The 21171-nt window shown below is 44.0% G+C and overlaps 1 protein-coding gene across 3 annotated transcripts in view; it reads left to right on the forward strand.

The window, feature by feature from the left end:
* The window catches only part of LAMC2 (laminin subunit gamma 2), a 66165-nt gene extending 45412 nt beyond the window's left edge, over positions 1-20753 (forward strand). For all 3 annotated transcript variants that reach the window (XM_015122181.3, XM_078001192.1, XM_078001189.1), the window contains 16 exons: positions 1473-1585; positions 2570-2788; positions 3378-3560; positions 4236-4481; positions 6847-6989; positions 8079-8235; positions 8544-8749; positions 10592-10671; positions 11803-11958; positions 12686-12830; positions 13578-13730; positions 14527-14641; positions 15584-15783; positions 16268-16426; positions 16520-16619; positions 19349-20753. In XM_015122181.3, the coding sequence (XP_014977667.2) occupies positions 1473-1585; positions 2570-2788; positions 3378-3560; positions 4236-4481; positions 6847-6989; positions 8079-8235; positions 8544-8749; positions 10592-10671; positions 11803-11958; positions 12686-12830; positions 13578-13730; positions 14527-14641; positions 15584-15783; positions 16268-16426; positions 16520-16619; positions 19349-19602 (2629 nt within the window). In that variant the 3' untranslated portion in view covers positions 19603-20753. The remainder of the gene's footprint in view (positions 1-1472; positions 1586-2569; positions 2789-3377; positions 3561-4235; positions 4482-6846; positions 6990-8078; positions 8236-8543; positions 8750-10591; positions 10672-11802; positions 11959-12685; positions 12831-13577; positions 13731-14526; positions 14642-15583; positions 15784-16267; positions 16427-16519; positions 16620-19348) is intronic.
* The last annotated feature ends 418 nt before the right edge of the window (positions 20754-21171 follow it).

Consider the following 21171-nt stretch of genomic DNA (forward strand, 5'->3'; position numbering starts at 1 on the left):
GTCAAAAAGCAAGCATAATACAGTAGGGTAATTGCTTTAGGGGTGGTGCATGTTCATGGGGTCTTGGAAAGTGCCTGATTCTGCCTGGAAGCATCAGGGAAACCTTCAGGAAGCGGCAATGTGTGGGCTAATAATGGAAAGGTCCACAGGGCTTTTCCAGGGAGAAAAGTCAGAGAAGGGCAACCCTTCTCTGTGAATGTATGTGGGGATGCAGAAAGGCATAATATAGGGGAGAACTGGCAAGCAATATTTATGGCTGGAATATAGCATGCAAAGGGAAGATAGGTAGATAACATTTGCAAAGGTTGGAAAAGGACCCATCATGTTGGGCCTTGTATGTCACGTCAAGGAGCTTAGATCTTGTCCATGCTGGAAAGATGATGCAGAGCCATTGAGAGATTGTTAAGTCAAGTGTGATCATCAGGTGTGAAGGCTAGGTGCAAATACAGGCACCATATGGGTGATAGTTTGGGTAGGGCCCTTAACTGGACCATCAGAACACATTCACGGTGGCTCAATGGAGAGTAGTCAGGGGCCTAACCCAGGGCAGAGGTAATGGCAAAGCTCTCCTGCCTGGAATGCCCATTCCCACCTTCCAGGCTTGGTGAACTTACTCTTTGAGATTCAGCTTCCACGTTCTTCCTTTGTATTAGCCTTCTCAGAATCCCAGGTAAAGTTACAGTCACTTTGTGTTTCCATGGCACTCTGTGCATGCATTTGTTACAGCATTCATGCCATCTTATTATAACGGTGTGTCTACCCACCCGACTCCCCTGGCTGGATGGTGATCACCGCTCCCTGTTGTCTGTGTCCTCCAGCCTAACAGAGCTTCTAGCCCAAACCAAGTGCACAGTCAACTTTTGTTTAACAAATCAGTGAATGAAATGAAGGTGAGTAGGGTTGTTCCTGTATGAGATACTTCAGTAATAAACAAAACAAAGTTTAGAAGAACAGCACAGGGGCTGGTGATATGTTACAGTGAGCCACTACGATGCCAAATTAAAAAGTATTAAATGTGGACAATGTAAAAGTGGAAACTGGTTTTTGAAAAAAGTAAGTAAAATGTGCTCAGATAACAAAGAAATGATTTTTTGTAAAAAAGATGAATGGTTGCGCTTGAGAATCAGAACTTCTGGAACGTGGAGATATTCCTAATACTAGCTTATGGGTGGCCAGGAATAGAAAGTGGTATCTGAGGACTTGGGATCAACATGGTTTCAGGTGACGTCACCCCTGGATCTGGACTTCCCACACTGGGATGCCCTCCATCACTTTCTCTGGGGTTTGCCCTCCCCATGGAGCGAGGAAGGTCCAAGTACATGCCTATGAAAAGGCGTCTCTCAGTCCTGTGCCCCCTTCTAAGCAGGACTGGGAAGGGGCTTAGCTGTTCCCATATCCTCAGGCATAGTTTATAACAGGTAGGTATGTGGTAAGAATCGGATTTTTAAAGCTTTTGATTTTAAATTATGCAGGTTAAATGAGCATCCAAGCAGTAATTGGAGCCCCCAGCTGAGTTACTTTGAGTATCGAAGGTTACTGCGGAATCTCACAGCCCTCCGCATCCGAGCTACATATGGAGAATACAGTAAGTGGCTAAGATAAATTAATTTCTCTCTTCTTAGGTTTTAGTTTAATTTGATTCAGCTCTCTAAGGTGGTGGCAGTCTCCAAACAAGTAGGTAAGTTATTTGATGATTCTGACCTAGAATAATTGATTCGATCTGAATTTTTATATTCTAGAAGCTTTTTTAGAAGAAATGTTTCTCTAAAAAGACGTCAGCACCCAGCACCAGTGAAGGGTGAATGACGCTATCTTGCTAAAAGGACCACTTAATTTTTATTAAACCTGATTATCTGAGAAAGATAATCTACAATAAATGGACACATTTCCTTAGCTAGGAAATGGTACCTACAACACAGTCTTATTTGTTCCTTGAGCAGCTTTTCCTTTTGAGATTATACTCTATGCTACCCTGTTTGAGTCATCATGTATTCTATTAATTCCTTTGTTTGTTTGTTTGTTTTTTTGAATTTCACATGTTGGGTCCTCCTAATCCCAACTGGAATTATTTAACAAGAGTTCCTTAAGCTTTTCTGCACTCACTCACATAAAAAGGAAGCGTGGCTAGCATGCACCATTTCCATGTCATTGATGCAGCAAATAAAGTCGGAAGCAGAAACGTGTAACAATGTATTGACTCTTACTGTATGCCAGGTAGATTTTAATACATGCATTATCTAATTTAATTTTCACAACAGACATAGGAGATAAATACCACTGTTACTTCTTGTCTATAGTCGAGGAAACACAGTCATGGAGAGGCTAAGTGACTTGCCCAATTTACACAGCTAGTGAGGGTGGAGTCAGAGTTTAAGCCCTGGGTTTTCTGACCCCAGAGCCTGTGTGCTCAGTCACAGTGGGGGACTGCTATACCTCTCTACATGGCATGATGTATGAACACCACCTGTCTTTGTTAGGGAGTTAAGAAAAATAAAATCCCAAGAAAGATCTGACTTGAGATCTTCACACTGTACCACTTGCAACTTCTAAACTGTTCTCTCAATTGCAGGTACTGGGTACATTGACAATGTGACCCTGATTTCAGCCCGACCCGTCTCTGGAGCCCCGGCACCCTGGGTTGAACAGTGTATATGTCCTGTTGGGTACAAGGGGCAATTCTGCCAGGATTGTGCTTCTGGCTACAAGAGAGATTCAGCGAAACTGGGACCTTTTGGCACCTGTATTCCTTGTAACTGTCAAGGGGGAGGGGCCTGTGATCCAGACACAGGTGAGTGAAATGACACCTGGACCAGGTGGCTGGGGTGTTGTGTGGAGGAGAGAGAGCTGTGTAAGAAAGACCGTGGCTGAACTCACATCAGAGGTGGGAAAGGATTAAGGAGAGCTGAGCTGGAGTCAGGGAAGATGGCCATGGTGCCTTATTACACTCAATCCTATTCATTGTGGAAATGCCACGAGGTTGTGAGAAAGGTGCCAGGTTACAGGAAATGGTCGTCATGGTTCAGTGCTGAGTAGGGGAGTTGGTGTCGAGTTGCAAGAATTGTGTGGGGAGATCAAAGACAAGTCCGGGTCTAAATGAATGTGCAGACAAGTGGTGTCAGGCCACAGAGAACATGGGGAACAGTGTTAAGTTATGGATAGTAAAAGAAGTGGGTGTCTACTTTGGATAGGGGAGCGAGGGTGAGATTCAGGGCCTTGGTCCTGTGTAGATTTGGGTCTGTGGCAAGGGTGAATGCCAGTGCTCAGGCACTTTGACATTCTCCGCTCTGACCCATGTTGAAGGAAATGTATTGTCTGACCCTGCTCACTTCTCTGCCCCTCCACACTTCTCTGCCCCTCCACTCTTCACCTACTCCCAGGAGACTGTTATTCAGGGGATGAGAATCCTGACATTGAGTGTGCTGACTGCCCAATTGGTTTCTACAACGATCCGCACGACCCCCGCAGCTGCAAGCCCTGTCCCTGTCATAACGGGTTCAGCTGCTCAGTGATGCCGGAGACAGAGGAGGTGGTGTGCAATAACTGCCCTCCCGGGGTCACCGGTAAGGCCACGGGTCTGCTCCGCTACCTGCCTCCTCCTGTCCTGATGCCATGAATGTGTGCAAATAGCTTCTATTCTGAGGAATTTCTAGGAAATTGTAATGACTTCGGGTTCACCTAAATGTGCTCACTCTAAAGATAATGTCTTAAAGATAAGATGTTGCGATGCCCAAGAGGTAAAGTGGATTAAGCAAGAGCAGAGTGCAATTATGGGGGAAAACACCTGAAGCTGTTTTGAGAGGTTTGTCATTAGAAGATGACATTTTCAGACCAAGCACATGGTTTGTTTCTTAATGAACTGAGATAAAGAGGGAAAACTTAGTGACCTCTTAAATGTCACGTCCTTCTGCTGGTCAGTCTGAAAGAAGAATGGATTCTTCAGCAGCCGTTTTGGGGTTATTGCTCAAAACCTTACTACTTCTGTGGAGCTGCCTGCTTTTTCCCAGCCAGCTAGTTAAGCCTCCTAGTGGCGCTGCTGTGTTCTGCAACCTGCGGTGGGCATGGAGTGAGAGGGCCAGCCCTGCCTTGACACCTGCTCCTGAGGGCTTTGTTCGGGGGTCCCTGGAGAAGCACATTTCTCTGGTTCTTCTAGAGGGTGACTTGCAACTTTAGGTCTCTGCATCTGGTCTTCCTCCCGATGGATGTCGACCTAGGCTTGGTCATTTGTTCCTTTCCAGGTGCCCGCTGTGAGCTCTGTGCTGATGGCTACTTTGGGGACCCCTTTGGTGAACATGGCCCAGTGAGGCCTTGTCAGCCCTGTCAATGCAACAACAATGTGGACCCCAGTGCCTCTGGGAACTGTGACCGGCTGACAGGCAGGTGTCTGAAGTGTATCCACAACACAGCCGGCATCTACTGTGACCAGTGCAAAGCAGGCTACTTCGGGGACCCGTTGGCTCCCAATCCAGCAGAAAAGTGTCGAGGTAGGACTCCACCCCAGGCAGGCTGTGTCTGTGTGTGTCTGTGTACATATGCGCTTGCTTGCCATCTAAGCAGGGGCAATGGCAGTTCATATTGCGATGTTACTTTGGTTCTCTGACCAAATTGACCCGTGAGCACCTTGGGCCTTTCTTCATCTGTCAAAGGCCTTAAGACAGGTTTCCCCTGTAGCCAGGTCTGGAAGACAGAGCTAGGTTAAAGCTAGGTGGGAGAAGTGAAAAGGGTCAGGTTTACATTCCTATGCAGAAGGGGAGATAACACGGGGCCATATCCTATGCCCAATCCCAAGCAGCGAGGCAGGGAAGTGGCCACCAAACCTGTTGTAGGAGAGTAATAAGTGACTCGAGAGTAAGCCTGAGCAAACTCAAGTGGGAAGGGGAGTGGGCTGTAAAGTAGTTTAAGAGACTCTCTCAGAAGTCAGCATAATTGATGTATAGAAAGGTAAGAGTCGAAAGTTCTCCTAACAAGACAGCTTCAAAGTAGCAGCTGTAATGGAGCATTCCTGAGGCCTGCTGCACATCAAAGCATGAATGTGCAGACTGGTCCTCTTGCCCAGCTCTGCTTTCAAATCTTTGTACATCTTATATTCTAGAGGCAAGTTCAGTTCTAGAGGAGCTGGCCTGCCCCACAGACTCACCCCTCAGTCCCAGGCTGACCTTGGTGCCCAGAACTCAGAATTTTGTTCACCCTAACTTTGTTTATAAAGTCCAGAATGGGGCCAGGCATAGTGGCTCAAGCCTGTAGTCCCAGCACTTTGGGAGGCCGAGGCGAGTGGATCACCTGAGGTTGCGAGTTCAAGAGCAGCCTGGCTAACATGGTGAAACCCCATCTCTACTAAAAATACAAATATTAGCTGGATGTGGTGGTGGGTGCCTGGAATCCCAGCTACTCAGGAGGCTGAGGCACAAGAATCTCTTGAACCCGGGAGGCAGAGGTTGTAGTGAGCCGAGATCATGCCACTGTACTCCAGCCTGGGCAACAGCACAAGAGTCTGTCTCAAACAACAACAACAACAAAAAAAAAGTCCAGAGCCACTCTGGACAACCAGGTTAGAAGACTCTTGGTTCCTCATGAAGACCCGGAGGTTTGCATGGAGCTGACAGCCTCCCACTCACACAAGAGTCTCCACTTTGAAGTGCTTGAGGACCTCTGCAACCTGAGGCTTCTACTTAGTGGTACAAATCCCTTGGGGAATTCTGGACCAGACCAGCCCAGACCCCAATCTCTGGGTTGGCTGTGATGTGCTAGAAAGCACCTCATGAGAGGAAAAGCCCATGTGACACCAGCAGGACTGAGTTCAAGTCCAGTTTTGTAACATACCTATTATATTGTGCTAATTATGCCAATTACTCCCTCTGAGCCTCAGTTTCCTCATATGTATGATTAATATTTAACTCAAAGTGGTGGATAAAAGAAAGCTCACTATACACACTATAATTCTAGTTATATATTCTAACTATATTCTGTCTTTAATTGTAGCTGTAATTCTAGGTTACTAACAGAAATTTCACTGGCTTTATACCACACATTTCTTCACTCAACTATCCTTTATCAAGCACATAACCATGTACCCAGTGTGGACCTAGATACTGAGGCTATAATGGTGAATAAGTCATCCCAACTCTCGAAGAGTTTGTATGATAATAAGGAAGATATACAAATATGTATGCAAATAATGACAACACACGTAGATATGTAATCAGGGTTTTGTGCGCACTGAAGATAGAACAACCCAGAGAATCACTGTCACCCAGAGAATCACTGTAATCATCAAAGTGTCTCACCCACTATCATATCCTTAACTCCTATAACAGAACCTGGCTTAATCAATTTGATTGGATGAATAAAGGTATTACTTTCTTAACTGTATTTCCTACACCAGAGGCCGCAGAACAGAGGAAAGAACACTGGCCCTTCCTGAGCTCTCATTGTCACTTGCCATTTACTTGCCATGTAACGTCAGGCAAATTACTCAACTTCCCTGAGCTCACATTCCTCATCTGCAAAATAGAGGGGGATGTCTACATCTGGCATGTAATGGGCCCAGAAGAAATGTTATTCACCTTGAAAGCAAAGCCAGAGTGCCTGCAGAATATCTAACAGGCTTTTAGTTTAACAGGGGGAGGAAAATGAGCACTGCCAGAAAGGCTATAATCTCCCCGCAGGCACACACACCAGGCAAACCTGCCGCGTGATTCCTAAGACCTATCTGTATTAAGAAGGTGCATGGAGGCGTAGAAGGATTCTCTGCTGTTGGAGGCTTGATCTCCTTCCTTGTATCTTTGCTGTACCTCCAGTTTCTAGACTAGTTTGATGTGAATGCTCCATTTGTCTGTCTTTTGTCTCTAGCTTGCAACTGCAACCCCATGGGCTCAGAGCCTGTAGAATGTCGAAGTGATGGCACCTGTGTTTGTAAGCCAGGATTCGGTGGCCCCAACTGTGAGCACGGAGCATTCAGCTGTCCAGCTTGCTATAATCAAGTGAAGATTCAGGTATGCGTTCTTCTCTTTACCACCCCTAACCCCACAGAATCAAATCCTTAAGTGTCCACTGGGTGGTTCTGTCACAGATCTAGGACCCTCCTAGTCTCCTGAGGATGGGAGTGTGATTACTATTTCTTTCTTTAAAAATTGCTGTATTAAAAAAATTCTGTATAGTGATAATACTTCAGGTTTATGTTCTTATATATACCATTTTCAAAACCTCTTTTGCAGATACTGTTTCATTTGGCACTAATGATAACTTAGTTGAGTTGAATGGAAAAGTATTCTGACCTCAGTTTTCATTGGTCAAATAAAGTCTCAAAATACTTGAAATTTTTCAAAGTGATATGGCTAGGTGGAACTCGGAATCCCGACCATGTCCGCTAACTGAGTTCAGGGCTCTTCCCACTATAATATGTCACTTTCCAGCTTGATTTTTTTTTCAACAGATGTCTTTGTAAAACAAATGAAGAAAAACATAAACATAAAAGATACCAGGAGTCCAGAAAGTATCAAGGCTTCCCAAACAATAATGGCCTCCAGAAATTTCTCATTTGAATTCCAGAGAAGAATGAACTTGATGTTCTTGTTAATTATTAACTATTTTTCTTCCTGGAGTGAGGATTGGGGAAGACAAAGGTCCAAACAGAACTCCAAATGTAGAACAAACTCAACTTGTTTTTTAAACTGATCTATTTAACAAGCCTTTTACGCATTTCCTTTGCGTCAGGCACTGTTCTCTTGTCTCTAGCTTGCAACTGCTTTCACTTTACAAATACTAACTGCATAGTAAAGCTTGAGCTTTACAGATGTTAACCCAGGTAGTCCAAGTAATAACTTTAGGAGATACTATTCTTATTTTCATTATCCTAATTTTATAGATAAAGAAAGTGACTTGCCCAAGGTCATACAGCTAGTGAGTAGTGAGGCCAGGATTCAAACTCAAGGACTCTAGGCTCCAGGGTCTAAAATTTTAACCACTATGACATGCTAAGCGTTTCTGGACTTTTAGTATTATCCCCAGGGTACCTGGTATTGGACAATCCCTTGGGTACATGGTCTCCACCCTCTGTTCTGATCTTTCTTTTGTGGTTTCAGATGGATCAGTTTATGCAGCAGCTTCAGAGAATGGAGGCCCTGATTTCAAAGGCTCAGGGTGGTGATGGAGCAGTACTTGATACAGAGCTGGAAGGCAGGATGCAGCAGGCTGAGCAGGCCCTTCGGGACATTCTGAGAGATGCCCAGATTTCAGAAGGTGATGAAGGCCAAATTCCCTTCAGACAGAAGAGAATTCATAGTCCTAGAAGGAATGGCTACGTTAGGTCATAAAATCTTCTATGGTTATCAGTTCAGCAAATATCTCCAACCAGCCCTTGCAGAAGTGGAAGGACTGTCTGTGACATTCCCCCTGCAACTTGAATGATGGAGATAAAAGAATGGTTGCATGCATTTCTCTATTGTGTTTTTGTCATTTGGCCATAAGCCAGTCAACCCTCTGTTATGTTTGCTAACTCTATGCTGACCCAGAAAGTGCTCATGCTCCCTTTCCTTCTTTGCTTTCAGGTGCTAGCAGATCCCTTGGTCTCCAGTTGGCCAAGGTGAGAAGCCAAGAGAACAGCTACCGGAGCCGCCTGGATGACCTCAAGATGACTGTGGAAAGAGTTCGGGCCCTGGGAAGTCAGTACCAGAACCAAGTTCGGGATACTCACAGGCTCATCACTCAGATGCAGCTGAGCCTGGCAGAAAGCGAAGCTTCCTTGGGAAACACTGTAGGTTTTGCTGGGCTAGGGTATTGAGAATTACTGCTGTGTTGGGAGATCTACTTCTAGATCTCACTGACTCATTTTGTTTCTCAGTGGCTCACTTTCTGCTTCTGATCTACCTGACAGGTGGTTGGACTTCTTTTCCTTGCAACAGTCACATCTATTTATGTCTTTGGCCTTCTGCAGTTTCCTATTTTACTGCGTTATGTTCTTCTCCCTAGTTCATTTATTTCTAACTACATCCTCATCTTGGCCCTGCCTCACCTCCCTTCTGCCTATCTCCTAGCTTGTTAACTCCCAGAGGGCAGGATTTACTTTAGTTCATATTTACTTTCTCAGCCTACAGTACAGTGTATAGCTGTGGTAAATGTCTGGTGCATGAATGAATGGATGAATGAATGAATGAATGAATGAAAAGGAAGGAAGGAAAGAAGGAAGAAAGGAGGAAGGAAGGGACAGAGGGAAAGAAGGACAAAGGAAGAGAAGAAGGAAGGAAGGAAGGAAGGGAGGGAGGGAGGGAGGGAGCCCAATAAAGACATGGTTTTGAAAATGGGAAAAAAAATGCTGCCAATATGATTTTCTTAATGTAGTTTGTAATGTGGTAGGAGGGAGAGATTTGATTGAGCACTCTTCTATTTCTGAATGAAGAAGGCTATGGTGACAGTAATGTAAATGATGGGTGGGAGATGAATAGAGGAAGTGGAATGATAATCAGATACTATAATAAGGAAGTCACATTGAAAATAATGTGTATTGCCGGGCGCGGTGGCTCACGCCTGTAATCCCAGCACTTTGGGAGGCCGAGGCGGGCGGATCACAAGGTCAGGAGATCGAGACCACGGTGAAACCCCGTCTCTACTAAAAATACAAAAAATTAGCCGGGCGCGGTTGTGGGCGCCTGTAGTCCCAGCTACTCGGGAGGCTGAGGCAGGAGAATGGCGTGAACCCGGGAGGCGGAGCTTGCAGTGAGCCGAGATCGCGCCACTGCACTCCAGCCTGGGCGACAGAGCGAGACTCCGTCTCAAAAAAAAAAAATAAATAATAATAATGTGTATTGATTGTTTCCTTTATTACGAAAATGTTTGCTGTAGAAAATAAATAAAAATTCTCTATGATCCCATTACTATCAAATTACTACTGTTAAAACTTGGAATATATTCTACTGGACTTTAAATTCATATAAAAATATGTACATGTATATATTTTTATTTTTAATTTTTTTGGCTCCCAGCAAGAAAAGAATTTTTGTTTTGTTTGTTTGTTGCTGTTTTGGGGTTTTTTTTATGTATATATATTTTAATATATCTATATCTATATACAGACTTTTTTGAACTTGGATTTCTTTGTTCTTGTCTATACATAATTTTTTTTTTTTTTTGGAGATGGAGTTTTGCTCTCGTTGCCCAGCCTGGAGTACAATGGTGCGATCTTGGCTCACTGCAACCTTCACCTCCCAGGTTCAGGCGATTCTTCTGTCTCAGCCTCCCGAGTAGCTGGGATCACAGGCGTCTGCCACCATGTCTGGCTAATTATTGCATTTTTGGTAGGAATGGGGTTTCACCATGTTGGTCAGGCTGATCTTGAACTCCTGACCTCAGGTGATTCACCCGCCCCAGTCTCCCAAAGTGCTGGGATTACAGGTATGAGCCACCACACCCAGCCTATACATACTTTTTAAAAATAGAATGATAATGGTGAATAGAGGCATGGTGTAAGTGTCAGCGTGTGGAACCCTGTGTGACTAATGACAAGTGGTTCTGACAGGACAGATGCTGCACCTGCTTAAGTTCCATGGCCAAGTGCAAATCCTTAACTGATTCGCCTTAACCGATTCTCCTTTTCCCACAGAACATTCCTGCCTCAGACCACTACGTGGGGCCAAATGGCTTTAAAAGTCTGGCTCAGGAGGCCACGAGATTAGCAGAAAGGTGAGCAGCATTAGAGGGCACCTCTGCTTCAAGCCGTCTCTGCCAGGTCAGACTTGAATAAGACAGTAGGGTATCAGGGACCCAAGCATGATATTTATTCTCTCCAGGCTCCTTTGCAGCCATTCCCTACCTTGAAACCAATTTTTAACCACTTGGCTTTTACTGCATGTAAGTGGCCACTGGGCAGGGTCATTTGGCAGGAGTTGGGGGTGAGGGTGTTTCTTTCCCACATTTCCCTATGACTCACAGTATGGCTGTGGTGTATGTCAGATGTGATTCCTCGGGCCACGTGAAATGAATCAGCCCTTGGAAGAGAAAGCTCTGCAGCTTTCAGGGACTCCCACACCAAGCCTGGGAACAAGTAGCAACGAGTTGTTTGTTAGCCTGTGGGGGCCAAGACTGCAGAGGGGGAACTTCCTCCTGAAAACCGGCTCTGCAGGGCCCCAATGATAACATGCATCTCCCTTCATCCTTGACTCTGACTAGAAATCCTATGGTGTTTAAGAGGTTTGCTGGTAGGGGAGTGCTCAGCAGGGTGGCAGACTCTGTTAATCCCAAGTGGAATTCAGTCAGCGGAAGAGGGCTGATTTGTGTATTTGTAACATGAGCTGCCTCCTGAGTTCATTGATTTTTGGTTTTGTTTCTCTGGGTTTTTTTCAAAAAAGCACTTTTTAGAACCAGGAGGAACCAAAAGTATCCAGGGAAATTTTATAGACATGCTTTGTCCCCCTAGTGGTGGGTCCAGTTTAGAGCTGAAGGGAAAGTGAGTAGGGGTTGGATCCTGGGTGAAACAAGACCTAGAGGTTTCTTCCTGCAGCAAACAACTTACAGATGCAGTGTTTTATCACCTGAGACTGCTCCCACCCATCTCCACCCTCCACTCCGCTCCGGGCCTCCAGTGATTATGCCATAAACGGAAAAGATCACTACAAGGTCTATGACATGAGGCGAATTCTCCAAAACACCTTCTGCTTCTTGATAGCGCCTCTAATTCCATGTAATTTGGGTCAGTTCTGTAGGGTTTTTCTAAATCAAACCAGCTCCCATACTCTTTGCCCTTCGTTTAACTGAACGACCTAAAGGAAGCCCTTTGCGTGAAAACTCTTATTCTTTTGTTTTTAATCCTTTCAGCCACGTTGAGTCGGCCAGTAACATGGAGCAACTGACAAAAGAAACTGAGGACTATTCCAAACAAGCCCTCTCACTGGTGCACAAGGCCCTGCGTGAAGGAGGCGGAAGCGGAAGCGGTAGCCTTGACGGTGCTGTGGTGCAGGGGGTTGTGGAAAAGTATGTTCCTAGGGGTCCTCCCGTGGCTCATATACCTTAGATACTCCCAGGGCAAAATGCTAACTGTACTTGAGGGGCACCGTACTAGCTGTAAAAACATATTATTAGTGAGAATAAGAGGGCCGAATACATGGGAGTTTTACTTTGGGGAAAAGTAGATATTTTTAAGACTGGAAGAAAAAAAGGTTGGTTAGTCTAAATAAAATTTATGTTTTGATTGTGATTACAATACTTGGAGGTATGGTTACTCTGGTGTATGAAGGGGTGAGTAAATCCATCTGATGGCATGGGGAGATATAAAAATACAGAAATATATTTCTGTTATCAAGAAGTGGGGAACTTGGGATTGAATTTTTCTGACCCAACCTATATAAATTAAAAGGCTTATGTTTAGTAGAGAGGGACACGTATCTGATAAATAATTTTATTTGGTTCTTCTGGTTATTCCAACTACATACTTTCAAGACAACAGGGTGAAATTTTGCTTTTATTAAGAAAAAGAGGGGGGCTGGGTGTGGTGGTTCACTCTTGTAGTCTCAGCTACTTAGGAGGCTGAATTGGGAGGATTGCTTGAGCGTGGGAGGATGAGGCTGCAGTGAGCTGTGATCATGCCACTGCACTCCAGCCTGGACAACAGAGTGAAACCCTGTCTCAAAAAAAAAAAAAAAAGAATTCTCAAAGTCCTCTTTTTGTTACTGCGCCCTTCCCACCCCACCCCCAATACCAGATTGGAGAAAACCAAGTCCCTGGCCCAGCAGTTGACAAGGGAGGCCACTCAAGCGGAAACTGAAGCAGATAGGTCTTATCAGCACAGTCTCCGCCTCCTGGATTCAGTGTCTCAGCTTCAGGGAGTCAATGATCAGACCTTTCAGGTGAGGGCATCTGGCCTGTGTGCTTGACATACAGGAGGGCCATAAATACTTTCTTCTCTGGGGGTGCCATAATATTGTTCAACCATTCAGTTTTTTCTCCATGTTGACCATTTCTGTTTTAGAGTGGGAAGAGTATTTAGCCCTCTTAATTATCCATTTCCTTGTTCTTAAACCCCAATCCTAGTCTCAGGAAAGGCTTTGACCCATACTAAACCTATTACTGGATAAAAGTTTTATGTATCTTCCTTAGTTGTGGGGACTGTTGAAATCTGTGGGAAATTTTTATAAAGTTTTTTGTTTACACTTGAGTCCAACCTATAGTATATCTCTATGTATAGCCACTCGGAGATGACTTGTTCTCAAAAGTTTTGCATTGTTTCTGCCATCAGTTCCCTTAACAATTCCACACTTACTCGATTAAGAAAATTTTGTTTACTACCTACAGAAAAAAAAATTCACAATTCCCATGGATATATGCTCCCATGAATATATAAACTAATATGTAAAAATTTAAAAAATAAAAAAGAACAGACACAAAGCCTGTTTGACATTGAGGGGACCTGCTGCCTTGCTTTCATGGGGCATACTGACTCATTTCTGTTAGGTTTGGGGCCTGGATGGCTAGTGACTATTTTCTTGGCTTCTTAAGGCAGTTGCTATTTTCAAACAATGGTGCCAGGTCCTAACAAAGCTGGTGTGGTAACTGGTAAGCAGAAGTCAGACTCCTTGGTTTCTTTGGGCTCACAGGTGGAAGAAGCAAAGAGGATCAAACAAAAAGCTGATTCACTCTCAAGCCTGGTGACCAGGCATATGGATGAGTTCAAACGTGCACAAAAGAATCTGGGAGACTGGAAAGAAGAAACACAGCAGCTCTTACAGAATGGAAAGAATGGGAGAGAAGTATTACTTTGTTAATTCATTAACTCAATAAACATGTATTGAATGCCTACCATATGAATACATATGGCAAGAAGAATAATCAAAAGCTCTCTGACCAGGCACGGTGGTTCATCCCTATAATCCCAGCACTTTTAGAGGCCAAGCCGGGAGGATCACTTGAACTCAGGAGTTTGAGACCAGCGTAGGCAGCATAGTGAGGCCCCTATCTCTACAAAAAATAAAAAATAAAAAAATAGCTGGGCATGATGACACATGCCTATAGTCCCAGCTACTTGAGAGGCTGAGGTGAGAGGATCGCTTGAGCTCAGGAATTCGAGTGAGCCACGATTACATCACTGTACTCCAGCCTGGGTGACAGAGCAAGACCTTGTTTCTGGAAAAATCAACAATGAAGGCACTGCTTATGGAAGAAGTAACAGTTGCAGAGATCTTGGTGTGATTAGCTCAGCTCCACCCAGTGAGTCAGCCCTCAAACCTAGGAATAGGACCTAGGCCTCTTGGGTCTAATTTTGGTCTAGCTCAGTCTACTACTTGACTTCAGGAAATATTTAGAGTTAAAACTATGATTTATAAAACCGTTCCTGTCCCTGATGGTGGACTAGAGTTTGACCATTCTCTATATGGAATGTGTCGTGGACTTATAAAGTTTGCTTTGTCCCAGATTGTAGAGGGGTTTGCTACAGCACCCCTAGACTCTGCAGTGAATCACAACAATCTGCTGTCATGAAATGTGTCAGAGTGATTTTGCCAGCAGGAATGTACTTCCTCTAATCTTGTTCTGTCTGCCTTTTTATAGAAATCAGATCAGCTGCTTTCCCGTGCCAATCTTGCTAAAAGCAGAGCACAAGAAGCACTAAGTATGGGCAATGCCACTTTTTATGAAGTTGAGAGCATCCTTAAAAACCTCAGAGGTTAGTACTTCATGGTTCAGGTCACTTGAGTATTTTAAGGGTATAGCCATGACTGATTTCCTTTGAATTCTCGTATATCTCTCAAAGTGGCAGGTATATTGGGATCCTTAGTAAATATCTTTCTAAATAAAATATTAATACATTAATATTTAATGTAGTAGTAATAATAGAGCTAGATGTCAGAAGCCTTGAGTTCTGATTTCTGCTGGGCCACCTGACCAGGCCAGACTAGCTGTGTGACCATAGGCAAGTCACGTAACCTTTCCAGAACCTAATATCTTCCTCTTTAGAGACAAGGTTAAACTATGTGATCTCTAAAGTCCCTCACAGATGCAACATACTACTACTGTACAGACATTTTTCCTTTTCCTCTGTAGTCTGGTTGGTTCCAGTATAGAACTGATATGTTTCTTTGTGGTGATAACAGAGCAACCTTTGTCACTGCATCTAGATCCCAGGAGATTTGGATTTGTGCCTTGCAGATTTCATTAAAATGTCAGGCTTCTTCAGTAAAGCACAAAAGAGAAACACTCCTAAAATTTTGAAATTTTTTTCATGGAAAGTACTTCTCTATCCATTCAAACCCAAACCCAATTCTTATCATTGGAGCTTAGGGCTTAAAGCTCTGGCTTGATGCTTTGGGCTTCAAAGATTCTACCTGCTTCTGATCCACTCTGCAGTTTCTATACTCTTGCAGTGCTGTGGAACTTGGGCTGATTTTCGGTTTCTCTAAGCAACACAATAATTATAACCCCTCCAATGCATCTTTTAAGATGCTTTCTCTTAGATAAGAAAGTTAATTCCAGCTGCAACTTCCCACACCCTCACCCCCAGTCAGTAATAACACTCTTTCAGGAATTTTTCTTTACAACATCAGCCCCTTTCACTCATTTGTAAGTTTGCTTTCATCTTCATGGCAGTTTTTTCTTTTCTTCATTTCAGAGTTTGACCTGCAGGTGGACAACAGAAAAGCAGAAGCTGAAGAAGCCATGAAGAGACTCTCCTACATCAGCCAGAAGGTTTCAGATGCCAGTGACAAGACCCAGCAAGCAGAAAGAGCCCTGGGGAGTGCTGCTGCTGACGCACAGAGGGCAAAGAATGGGGCCAGGGAGGCCCTGAAGATCTCCAGTGAGATTGAACAGGTAAAAGAGAAATCAACATGTGTGTTGGTACCAGTAGCACCAAACACAAGGGTGGTGTGGAGGGAAAGAGAGCATTGAGCTTATTTTAACCTCTGAGGCTCAGAGCCCTGTTGTGGTCCATGGCAGCCCCAGATTAAAAGACTATGACAGCAAAGAGGCATGACAGAGAATGATGTGTTTTTGGTCCTCTGGGTTTTCCCAAATGGTTCCTATCTCTTGTTCAACATTTGGTGAGCGTTGAGTTGAGAGGGAAGCAGTGTCTTGCCACTGACCTTCCTAGTCCCTAAAAACATACCCCCAAATTAGCTTGTTTGAGGCAAAGCTTGGCAAAGGGTGTGTCCCTAAGTCTGATTCTCTCATTATTCATCTAACTTACTCCATCAGGGCCTGGCTGCAGCTGTATTTTTTCTACGGTTGTCTTTGGGATGCTTTTGTACCTCACCTCTATCTCTCCTTCCGTCCCTGGCTCCTTTTCTTCTCCCAGGAGATTGGGAGTCTGAACTTGGAAGCCAATGTGACAGCAGATGGAGCCTTGGCCATGGAAAAGGGACTGGCCTCTCTTAAGAGTGAGATGAGGGAAGTGGAAGGAGAGCTGGAAAGGAAGGAGCTGGAGTTTGACACGAATATGGATGCAGTACAGATGGTGAGTTCCTGTTGCTTTCAACAGGAGATCCCTTTCAACTTGCCAACATGGAAAATACCTTTTCAAGGCTGGTTTGTGCTTATTTGTCCACAGGTGATTACAGAAGCCCAGAGGGTTGACACCAGAGCCAAGAACACTGGGGTTACAATCCAAGACACACTCAACACATTGGATGGCCTCCTGTATCTGATGGGTATGTGAAGTACCCACATTCTCCAGGGCTTTGCTCCAGAACACTTGCTATACCTAGCCCCAGTGAAGGGAAATCTCAGCTTTCCTTAAGAATATCAGTAAATGTGCTTTGTTTCCAGGCCCAGATACTTTGGGCAGGTTCCCTTACATTTATTGGACCCTGTTTTACCATTGCTGAGATGGGTCACTGAACACCTATTGCACTTGTGGGTAAAGGTCTGTGGGCCAAAGAACTGGGTGTATACAAGCAACTTCACAGAACACGAGACAGCTTGGGAATCCTGCTTAGGAGTCTGGCCTGGACCCTGAGAAGCCAGTGGACAGTTTTAAGCAGAGGAATAACATCACCACTGTATAAGATCCCTAGGGCAGCCAAGTGGAGAAAAGCTTGAAGGGGGGTTAGAGAGAAGGCAGGTTGAGACCACTTAAGATATTGTTGAAATAATTGAGGAGAGAAATGACAGGAGCCTGCTCTAAGGCAGTAGAATGGTGGCTGGGAAGATGTGAAGGAAGATTCTGCCAGTCTGTGAAGTCAAGAATCACTTGCCGGCTGGGTGTGGTGGCTCACACCTGTAATCCTAGCACTTTGGGAGACTGAAGCGGGTGGATCACCTGAGGTGAGGAGTTCAAGACCATCCTGGCCAACATGGTGAAACCCTGTCTCTACTAAAAGTACAAAAATTAGCCAGATGTGGTCATGGGTGCCTGTAATCCCAGCTACTCGGGAGGCTGAGGCAGGAGAATCACTTGAACCCGGGAGGCAGAGGTTGCAGTGAGCCAAGATTGTACCACTGCACTCCAGCCTAGGGGACAGAGCAAGACTGTCTCAAAAAAAAAAAAAGGAAAAAAAAAAAAAAAAAAAAGACTCGCTTGCCAATTTTACATTTGTTCCTTCCCAAACCAAAGTTATACCTTGATGTAACCAGTGGGAGGAATTTGAGCTGCTCGGGTAAATAACCCAGAAGAAATGTGGTGAGAGTAGGCCTGTGAGATAATTTTAGGAAGATCTGATGGCATGGTGTGGAAGAAAATCATATTTCCTTACAGAATCACTCCCAGAAGAAAACTTATTTTGGTTAAATTTCTGGATTTAGATAGAGCTGATATCAAACCCTTACTTGGACTGTTTTATCAAGCTTGGACTGCAGCAGATGTGGAACTAGGGATTCGTCACAGATTCCAGTAACATTTAGGAAAAGGTTTGGCTCTGCTATTCCAGTTCAGTAGAACACGTTTAAAACTGGATTTTTCTGTAGGGTGTCATCATCACCCTTAGAGACCAATATCATCTGTGTTGTTAGAGTCTTGGGTCTGCTTTGTGATCCAATGAGCCTACAACAGTAAAATGCCCTCAAAGGATTGAGAAGAAAAAAAAAAAAAAAACCAAAAACCTCCCCAATTGAAACTTTAGCAGGGTTGTTTAGTGTTCTTAAAAAAAAAAGGCAATGAAACTAATGAGACCTGTAAAGAGAATACAAGAGAGTAGGGACAGCAGGGTAGATGGAAGCTATTAAACATTTACTATGTGTCAGGTACCATGCCAGATGTTTTCATGGTGTAATATCATTTGTCTTGTAAAAGTCCTCTATGGTGGGTTTTATCATTTTTATTATTTTATTTCATGAAGGACTGAACTGAGGCTCAGAGGTTAATAATGCCCCACAGGTCACATAGTAAATTGTAGAGGCAGGATCCAAACTGAGATATTTTTGCCTCCAATGCTTGTGTTCTTTTCTAGTAACTCGTGCCACCTTCCCATAGACAAGGTTATCTTGTTCCCAAGCTTACTTAACTTCCTCTGCATGTCAGAAAATCCTAAATTCCTAAATTCTCTCTAGCCCCAAGTGAAAGATCCATTTGGATCAACATTTTTGTTACAGTGTTGTTTCTACTCTGTGTGCTCTCTTAAGTCCTGGAGCAATAAGAGATTGATTGTTCTAGGTATAATAAACTCATGCAGTCAAATACTATCACTTCAGCTCAGATACGTGAGGCAACTTGACCTTGAGTTCGAATTGACCAAGGGCCACTCAAACCTATTTGAACTAAATGGGTCTGGCCAGGTGCCCTTCATACTGACGTTAGTTTTAAATGGTCTATGGGTAACACATACCTGAACGAATGTGATTTTATTTTAAATTGGAAATAAAATAACATCTAATCAGATGACTGCTGTTTCAGGCCAGAATGATGTCTGACATCAATTTCTAGCAGCTGGAATCCATTCCCCAAATGGCAAAGCATACCTTGGCCTCTTTAACCCTGAAGCTCAGCCAGTTTCTAAAGGTCTTCTAATAGAAAACAGCAAGATATTTCTTAAGAGTGGTTTGGAAAGCATAATTTGGAGTTGATTCTAATCCTAGCAGTGACCTATGTTAGGCAAAGGGCTTGGATAGTGCTCAGTCCCCTATGACCTTCAGTCCTCTTTTTTTTTTCCCAGAGCATTAACTACTGACCCTAACACGAAAGGAAAACTCCAGACATCATGTTGCTGAACTAGATAGCTCAGAGTCTCGAATAGGGTTGTTCATAGTCCAGTAGCTAGGCTAGCCTTCTCAGAACTCTTTCTAGATGATTTCTAATTTAAAATAAGCTTTAAAATTCATGGTATACTATTTGCTATAGGCAAGTGGAAACGGGAATTAGTTATGGGTATAGAAAGGCACTCATGTTCAAGGAAATCTAACTACAGGTTTTCTATGTTAACTCATGTCTCATTCCTTGAAATAGACCAGCCTGTCAGTGTAGATGAAGAGGGGCTGATCTTATTGGAGCAGAAGCTTTCCCGAGCCAAGAACCAGATCAACAGCCAACTGCGGCCCATGATGTCAGAGCTGGAAGAGAGGGCACGTCGGCAGAGGGGCCACCTCCATTTGCTGGAGACAAGCATAGATGGGATTCTGGCTGATGTGAAGAACTTAGAGAACATTAGGGACAACCTGCCCCCAGGCTGCTACAATACCCCGGTTCTTGAGCAACAGTGAAGCTGCCATAAAGATTTCTCAACTGAGGTTCTTGGGATACAGATCTCAGGGCTCAGGACCATGTCATATGGGTGGGTGGGATGGGAACATTTGAACATGTTTAATGAGTATGCTCGTCAACTGACCTGACCCCATTCCTGATCCCGTGGCCAGGTTGTTGTCTTATTGCACCATACTCTTTGCTTCCTGATGCTGGGCAATGAGGCAGATAGCACTGGGTGTGAGATTGACCAAGGATCTGGACCCCAAAGAATAGACTGGATGGAAGGACAAACTGCACAGGCAGATGCTTGCCTCAGAATAGTCATAAATGGAGTCCTGGAATTTGGACAAGTGCTGTTGGGTTACAGTCAACTTATTCTTTGAGTAATGTGACTAAAGGAAAAAACTTTGACTTTGCCCAGGCATAAAATTCTTCCTAATGTCAGAACAGAGTGCAACCCAGTCACACTGTGGCCAGTAAAATACTAATGCCTCATATTGTCCACTGCAAGCTTCTTGCTGATCAGAGTTCCTCCTACTTACCACCCAGCATGTGAACATGTTCTCCACTTTCAAGCTGGAGGAAGTGAGCAGTGTTGGAGTGAGGACCTGTAAGGCAGGCCCATTTGGAGCAATCGTGCTTGCTGGTGCCTGCCACCTTTAAGTTCTGGACCCGGGCATGACATCCTTTCTTTTAATAATGCCGTGGCAACTTAGAGATTATTAAAGTGTTTCCTACCAGCAAAGCAAATGTTAGAAAGGCATTTATGTTTTCAGTTTAAGAGTGATAGAAAAGTGTGGCTTGGGCATTGAAAGAGGTAAAATTCTCTAGATGTCTTAGTCATAATTCAATCCTACTTTTCAAACACCAAAAATGATAAGCATCAATGTATTTTATCTTATTTTCTCAATCTCCCCTCTCTTTCCTCCACCCATAACAAGAGAATGTTCCTAATCACACTTCGACTGGGTCACATCCATCCCTCCATTCATCCTTCCATCCATCCTTCCATCCATTACCTCCATCCATCCTTCCAACTTATATTTATTGAGTACCTACTGTGTGCCAGGAGCTGGTGGTACAGTGTTGACATAGTCTCTGCCCTCATAGAGTTGATTGTCTAGTGAGGAAGACAAGCATTTTTAAAAAATAAATTGAAACTTACAAACCTTGTTTGTCACAAGTGGTGTTTATTGCAATAACTGCTTGGTTTGCAACCTCTTTGCTCAACAGAACATATGTTGCAAGACCCTCCCATGGGGGCACTTGAGTTTTGGCAAAGCTGAGAGAGCTCTGGGTTGTGCACATTTCTTTGCATTCCAACTGTCACTCTGCGCCTTTCTACAACTGATTGCAACAGACTCTTGAGTCATGATAACTCCAGTGGGAATTGCTGGAGAAACCAGAGGCACTTCCATCTCGGCTGGGAAGACTATGGTGCTGCCTTGCTTCTGTATTTCCTTGGATTTTCCTGAAAGTGTTTTTCAATAAAGAACAATTGCTAGATGCCTGGGGTCAGTTTCTGATTTACTAAACTCTAAGCCTATCACGGTACCAAAGCAATGGAAATGAAAATGCCACAGACA

The sequence above is a fragment of the Macaca mulatta genome, chromosome 1 (genome assembly GCF_049350105.2).
Source record: "Macaca mulatta isolate MMU2019108-1 chromosome 1, T2T-MMU8v2.0, whole genome shotgun sequence".
Lineage (NCBI taxonomy): Eukaryota > Metazoa > Chordata > Mammalia > Primates > Cercopithecidae > Macaca > Macaca mulatta.